Below are 7,563 nucleotides of genomic sequence, written 5' to 3' on the forward strand. Positions count from 1 at the left end.
AGTTTAGAACTCTACGTGTATAGTATTGTCAGTTGTTGGAGAATCGTGCTACAGAGAGCAAGTGAGCGAGTTTAAACGCTAGTATTATTATTATTATTATTCGTGTTATTAATTATTGTTTAATTTTAAACACTATTATTTGTTTTTATTTCATTTGCCGAACGAAACACGAAAATAAAAATTAATTGAAAAAGAAACTCACGGTAAATGAACTGATAATAAATTATGAAAAGTTAATTTTTTTGGCATTGATTCAATGAGTTAATAAATTATTACAGAAAAATATAAAAAATCAATTAAAATAAAAAATACAAAAAAAGTTGTCAAATAAAGAAAAGATACAACAAACAAACAAACAACAAAACACCGTAAAAGAGGCTGCTGCACAAACTGAGTGAAAAAAGAAATAAAGTTGCTGAACTTGAACTTGTTTGGGCCGACTTGTTCTCTTATCCAGAGAAAAACTAAACTAGCACGTTGTTAAAACCCCCTTTCCCACACCATTTTAGTACTGTTTACATACATGTAAGACTTTACTACAATAAATTCCAACAACAAATCAAGCAACAAGAATAATTTTAACAACAACAAAAACATTAAGAATAAAATATAATAAAAAAATGGAGGCTTTGGGTGATTTATTAGAACCTTACAGTGAGGAAATTGCCAAATTTGCCGGTACTGTTACATGTTTGCAGTTTTTATCCGGTATTGTTCTATTGAACGATATACGCCAAAAGGGCAGTAGCGATGCTTATCCACCAGAACCATTTTTGGGTGGTATTGTTTTGTAAGTAGAAATTCGTTTTATTTAATCAATTTAATTTATTTACATACACATTATAAACATACACACGTACACATATAGCTAGATAGATAGGTTCACTTTTAATAAAGATTATTGTGTAACTTTGGTTTTATTTCGTTTTATTTTTCATCATTTCAGCATTTTATCATCTAATTCTACTTATTTTCAAGAGTTTTTTAATACAAAACTATTTGACACTCCTCTCTTTATTTGTTTTTATGCATGAGGCATATCAATGACATTGTAGTTTTTTATCTGTCAATTTGCAGTTGTTGCTTTTTTGTTTGTGATGAAAATCTTAATCATAGTTTTTTTTTTTTTTAATTTAATATTATCGTTAACAACAAAAAATGTAACGTATTTTTTTTTAACAGTGCTCAACATTTCTATTTATAAATATGTATGTACAAATATACATACATTTTCTAAATTCTAATTTAATTTACTGAATGCGTTTTTCGCATTATTTATAACTTTAATTATAATAATAAATTATAATACTAAATAAATATTTCAGTTTATATTTTAATATTAAAAGTCTTATCAATAGTTACAGAAAATGAGTTGACACTATTTTTAAGTATTAAAAAAATTATTTACTATACATTTTAAAAATACCTTCTGTACTTAAAATACTTGATAAGATAATTATCTGGACAGTAAAAGTAGTTGTATTGAAAATGATGGCCAAAAATCTTTTTAAAACACGGGAGTGTTGCCATATTTTTATAAATACATATCGACATCTATCTACCTATTTATCTATCTATCTATCTACCTATCTATCTACCTATCTATCTATCTATCTATCTATCTATCTATCTATCTATCTATCTATCTATCTATCTATCTATCTATCTATCTATCTATCTATTTATCTATCTATCTATCTATCTATCTATCTATCTATCTATCTATCTATCTATCTATCTATCTATCTATCTATCTATCTATCTATCTATCTATCTATCTATCTATCTATCTATCTATCTATCTATCTATCTATCTATCTATCTATCTATCTATCTATCTATCTATCTATCTAACTATCTATCTATCTATCTATCTATCTATCTATCTATCTATCTATCTATCTATCTCTCAAATTGATTTTAAGAGTTTTTCCAAACCTTCATTTCGTTGGCCTGTGTTATTTTTGACACAATTTTAAATACTTTAAAACCTATTTATAAGTTTGTAAAGATTTGAACATTAAAATTACAAACTATACATATATACTTTGTAATTAGCAAATAATTTCTCCATTTTCCTCCATTTATGTGAACAATTTCACAACTTTATATACTCTTCATAACCTCAATACCTTAACAATTTTGTAATCAAATTATATATATCAAGTTAAAAAAAATCATGAGAATAAAATTAAAAGTCATGACCGGTGTAATGCAATAAAAACAAATACTAATAAACAAAATGCAATTTGTGACAATAAAATAAATAAATTTACATTCCTACGTTTGCACTGGCAACAACAAAAAAATTATAAAGACAGTAACGAACGAATTTGAAGGGATTTGAATTTTATTTAATTTGAAGTTCATTTCATCTGTTATAAATTAAATGGATAAATATAAATTGGGGGAAGGGGATTTAATTTGCAAATTAGAATTCCGTTTTGACGGTGTACGTTGTAATCGTTATAAATTTACTAAAAAAACAAGTTTTCAAAATTTATTATGATTATTTTTTTTAATAAAATGAACATAATTTTTAATACTATAATTTTTGCACAAAATTGTTTGAAAAACTATAATATATTGCAAAGAATAAATAACCATTCCAGACAGAAATAAACACCAATTTATTAATTTAAGTTTTATGTCAATAACAACTTTGCATGTGATTAAATCTCAGAAAACACTTCAGGGACAACAAGTACATATTAATACGATTTATTCAGTTATAACGAATAAGAGTGCTCTATATGTTTTAAAATATTTTATTGAAATACCTAGTGAATATTTAACAATTTTAATTCTAGTATTAGAATATTGACAGATTTGTTTATTAAATATGACATTATTGCCATTTGCCAGAAAATTAGCAAAAATTTTGGGATTCTGATTGAAAGGCAATATCAAATAATTTTTTAAATTAATATTATTTAGGAAATCAAAACTTATAATGTATGTTCAATAACAAATAATTGTTACAAATTATCATAAATTGTTTTTGTATTTCAATACAAATTTGAAATATTTTTGTGAAAACTAGTAACAATTAGTAACTACTTTAAGTTATTGAAAAGACCCATAGTTTGGTTTTTAGCTCAAAGAATATAATGCTGTAATAATATTACTTACTGTACTTTCACGCATATGTACATACATATGCATACAGTATGTATGTAATTTTAGCTTAAGAAAACAATTATCACATAAAATTGCAACCGGTAAAATTCAACATCAAACAATCAACTGTATTCAAAAATAGAATAGACTGAAAAAATGTTGTAAACGAAAAAACCAAGAGTATTTAAAGAATGCAACTAGTAGTAGTCGTAGTAGAGGTCATAGACTCATGTAAAGTGTTTGTGCTTTGAAGTGTTGTTATAACTGTATGTATGTTTGTATGTACAACGGAATGCAGTTTAAAATAGCAACTGAAAGAAAGCCATTAGAAAGGCTTATCAAATACAAATGAGGTGGGTGGTGAGAGAGATAAAGCAGAAAACTATGTAGTTAGAAAACTCAGTTTGTTCATTAGAAAATTGGATAGATAGATAGATAGATAGATAGATAGATAGATAGATAGATAGATAGATAGATAGATAGATAGATAGATAGATAGATAGGTAGATAGATAGATAGATAGATAGATATATAGATAGATAGATAGATAGATAGATAGATAGATAGATAGATAGATAGATAGTACCTATCTTTCCTTTCCCATTTCAATAATATAGATAGATAGATAGATAGATAGATAGATAGATAGATAGATAGATAGATAGATAGATAGATAGATAGATAGATAGATAGATAGATAGATATATAGATAGATAGATAGATAGATAGATAGATAGATAGATAGATAAGATAGATAGATAGATAGATAGATAGATAGATAGATAGATAGATAGATAGATAGATAGATAGATAGATAGATAGATAGATAGATAAATAGATAATAGATAGATAGATAGATAGATAGATAGATAGATAGATAGATAGATAGATAGATAGATAGATAGATAGATAAATAGATAGATAGATTGATAGATAGATAGATAGATAGATAGATAGATAGATAGATAGATAGATAGATAGATAGTACCTATCTTTCCTTTCCCATTTCAATAATATAGATAGATAGATAGATAGATAGATAGATAGATAGATAGATAGATAGATAGATAGATAGATAGATAGATAGATAGATAGATAGATAGTACCTATCTTTCCTTTCCCATTTCAATAATATAGATAGATAGATATATAGATAGATAGATAGATAGATAGATAGATAGATAGATAGATAGATAGATAGATAGATAGATAGATAGATAGACTGATAGATATATAGTACCTATCTTTCCTTTCCCATTTCAATAATTTTAAAAATTTAAGATTTACAAATTTCTTATCATTTCAGAACAATTTTAAGTTTAAAATTGGGTACCCTAATGGGTGATCAGGCCATGATTAAAGTAAATGTTATTGGTTTCGCTATAAACGTTGTCTTTATGATGGTCTTCTATTGGTACGCCTCGGGACCGTTCAAATCAAAAATATGGTCAAAAATTGGTATATCTGCCACCTTTACTATGGCCTGTTTAGCCTATTCCAATTTTGAAGATCCTGCTAAAATTGAATTCCGTTTTGGCATGTTAATTACTGGCATACTGGTGATTCTAGTGGGTATGCCCTTATTGAGTCTCGGAGAAATAATTGAAAAGAAAAGTACTGAAGGTTTACCATTTCCCATAATATTGGCCGGTACCGTAGTGGCAGCTTCCTGGGCAGCATATGGTATTTCCATAAGAAATGAAGTAGTAGCGGTAAGTATTTTTAAATTTAAACAATTATTAAAATATATTTAAAAATGTTCTTTTTTTTAGTATCAAAATCTTTTCCTGTTGCTGCTAAGTGCTATACAATTATCCTTATTCGCCATTTATCCCAGCACTCCTGCGAATGTTGCGAAAACAACTTCCTCTTCAGAACCTAAATATTCCAAATTGAAATCTGATAGTCCCTCCAAATCACCAAAGAATAAAAAACGTGATTAAAATTTTGTCTCTCAACTGAAACATTCTTAAATAATACTGATAATGCTTTTTAGCTTTAATTAAAAAAAATAATAATAAAAAAAGAGTTCAAGCTTTTTTGGCACAAATTTTTGCATGCCATTTTATAAATCAAAATATAAAGTATATAATATACGTATACGTGCAAAATAATTTTCGACAATAATAAAAATCTTCCAATATAAATAAACTTACATAATTGTATATTTTTTTAAAAATAAAATTAACTCAAATTTATACATTTAGCATAATTAAAAATATTGTTATTTAGTAAATTAGTAGACGTTTATTATTTTATACTAAAAATTGAAATTGTAAAAATATAATTATGTTACTGAATAATAAATTTAACTAAAAACTACTAATTAATTTTAAGATCAGCAAAACATTTGTTAAACTAAACACATTATTAAGAGCTTAATAAAGAATTTTGTTTTTTTTTTAAAGTGTGAATAAATTTTATTATACTGCATTAGCCTGGACTGCATTATAAAACGTACAATGAAAAAAACTACCGAAAACTAACGAATCGAAATTCGAAACTTAACACAACTAACAAGAGTTGTTATACTTTTCAGGAGAACGTTTAAAGTTCAATATTTTCTAAAGTTTTGAACCATTTTCTGTAAAAATTTTCATAACATTGAGTTCAGTATAGAGATTCTAAAATTGCAAAAACATATTTTTTTCCAATAGATTTATTAAAATCTAATCATGCAGAAATAGATTTACTTAATTTTTATTACTATTTTTTAAGTGATTTAGTGAAATTGTAAGGGTAACAAATGTTGAACATAATTTTTTATCTTTGCAAACCTAACCCGTTTTTCTTTTTATTTATTTTTAATTTACAAAATTTAAAATTTATAACAAAAAACAATACTCACATTACATCAATGTCCAATTCTTGGGTTTATATTAGTTACAATCCGGTAACTTCCAACGATCTTTATTTTCATTTAATTTAAAATTATATTCTACAACTGCTTACATTTGTAATGTAATCAATGTAGACATAAAATGGATAAATTGTCCTTTCCATTTTGCTGTAAAGTTGTATGTTTAAGTTATTAAAATATTTGTGTGTTTGTAATTAAATGCAATAAATTCGTTATTTGTCCGTTCATCCAATTAATCGTCATTCAATTACCACCATTTTCATTATTGTCATCATCCTTGGGAGCATCCGCCAAAGGAATTGTTGAATTGTAATGTTCACCCAGACTATACATATGACGATGATATGTAATGGTTAAAGGGGAGCCTCCAAATTCAGCGCCCTGTACGGTGGGTGAGCCATCGGCTTGCAAAACTTCTATTGGCACTTTAAGAATGGAGGATAAGGCCTTCAGTTCAATTTGACCACCCCAGGCAGGGGTATTACGTACATCATCACAATACTTTTGAAACTCTTCGTCTGTTAGCAAATCTCCAGATTGTGGATGGGTCATATAGGGTATGAGCGAATCTTTGTTGGCTTGTATATAATTGGCAGTTTCAGAGCGCAGCTCCTTGATGGTCAGTGTAGCTAGACCATTTTGCAGCAATTGATGACGTATGGCATTGTAGAGACAGTCACCATCGGAGGGTATATTATGTAAAGCTAATTCGCGTTCCTTTAATTTCATTTGAAGTTTGCGTGCTTCTACAGCTTTAGGTGCATAGAGGGCATCATCTGCCGAAGCTTTGATTTCTTCCTCACGTTGTCTGGCTTCTCGGGCCTTTTTATCTCTGCGTTTTTGTGCTTTAGTTACTCGTTGTTGGGGTTGTTGTGACTCATCATCATCTTCCAAGTTATTTGTCTCATTGTGATGATTACCATTTGCCGGCTCTTCTTGTGTCGCTGTAGCTTGTTCAGATTTTATTTCGTTTTCCGCCTGCAGGATTTCTTGCTCCTGTTTCTTCTCCAAGTCACTTTCCAATTTGGCTATTTCCTCCAATACTTCTTTGCGTTTCTTCTTATCCGATTTGGGGGCATTTTTTTTAAGAGCTTGAATTTTAGCCTGCAACTCTTTGCGCTCCTTGCGGTGTCGTGATTGTATGTCTTCGATGGAAACCTTGTCTAGTTTATTGATGGTTTCATTTATATCATTTTCCAGTGTGGTCTCCTCTGCCATTTGTAGAAATTTGCGTTTAAATGAATACTTAATAGAACGAAACTACTTTATTTTTACACAAAAAATATGATCCCAAAATTGTGAAAACACAAAAAATCCACAACAGAATTCGATAGTTTATAGCAGAGATGGAAAATTATATACATTCGTAATTTCAATAGTTCTTTTTGATGTTCGCAATAATAGTTATTCCCATTCCATTAAAGATTCTTAAAATAATTTTGCTTGTATTTTTTATCCATTCTTTAAAATATTTTTTAAAATAGTATATTGTTCGGTAAAATTTTTATTTCTGTTAACTTAAATCATAAAATTTAAAAATTTCCATTGCCATCCCCGGTTTTCAACGAACAGCTGTTTGTTTG

The 7,563-nt window shown here is 27.6% G+C and overlaps 2 protein-coding genes across 3 annotated transcripts; one reads left to right on the top strand and one right to left on the bottom strand.

The window, feature by feature from the left end:
- Window positions 1–19: 19 nt before the first annotated feature.
- On the top strand, window positions 20–5,523 carry LOC119603088 (sugar transporter SWEET1). Of its 2 annotated transcripts, XM_037954970.1 has the most exons (4): window positions 21–203; window positions 279–790; window positions 4,427–4,832; window positions 4,893–5,523. In XM_037954970.1, the coding sequence occupies exons 2-4, from the start codon at window positions 621–623 to the stop codon at window positions 5,061–5,063; spliced, it is 747 nt and encodes a 248-aa protein (XP_037810898.1). In that variant the 5' UTR covers window positions 21–203; window positions 279–620; the 3' UTR covers window positions 5,064–5,523. The 2 variants fall into 2 exon arrangements, with proteins under 2 accessions (XP_037810897.1, XP_037810898.1); XM_037954969.1 differs by having other exon boundaries at window positions 20–790.
- A 451-nt stretch (window positions 5,524–5,974) lies between these two features.
- LOC119603086 (deubiquitinase OTUD6B) lies at window positions 5,975–7,327 on the bottom strand. Its single transcript, XM_037954965.1, has one exon. It carries the CDS (start codon window positions 7,196–7,198, stop codon window positions 6,224–6,226), a length of 975 nt encoding a protein of 324 aa, XP_037810893.1. The 5' UTR covers window positions 7,199–7,327; the 3' UTR covers window positions 5,975–6,223.
- Window positions 7,328–7,563: the final 236 nt, after the last annotated feature.

The sequence above is a fragment of the Lucilia sericata genome, unplaced genomic scaffold (genome assembly GCF_015586225.1).
Source record: "Lucilia sericata isolate MDLA Ls3-8-SP2 unplaced genomic scaffold, ASM1558622v1 Contig000273F_arrow, whole genome shotgun sequence".
Taxonomy (NCBI): domain Eukaryota; kingdom Metazoa; phylum Arthropoda; class Insecta; order Diptera; family Calliphoridae; genus Lucilia; species Lucilia sericata.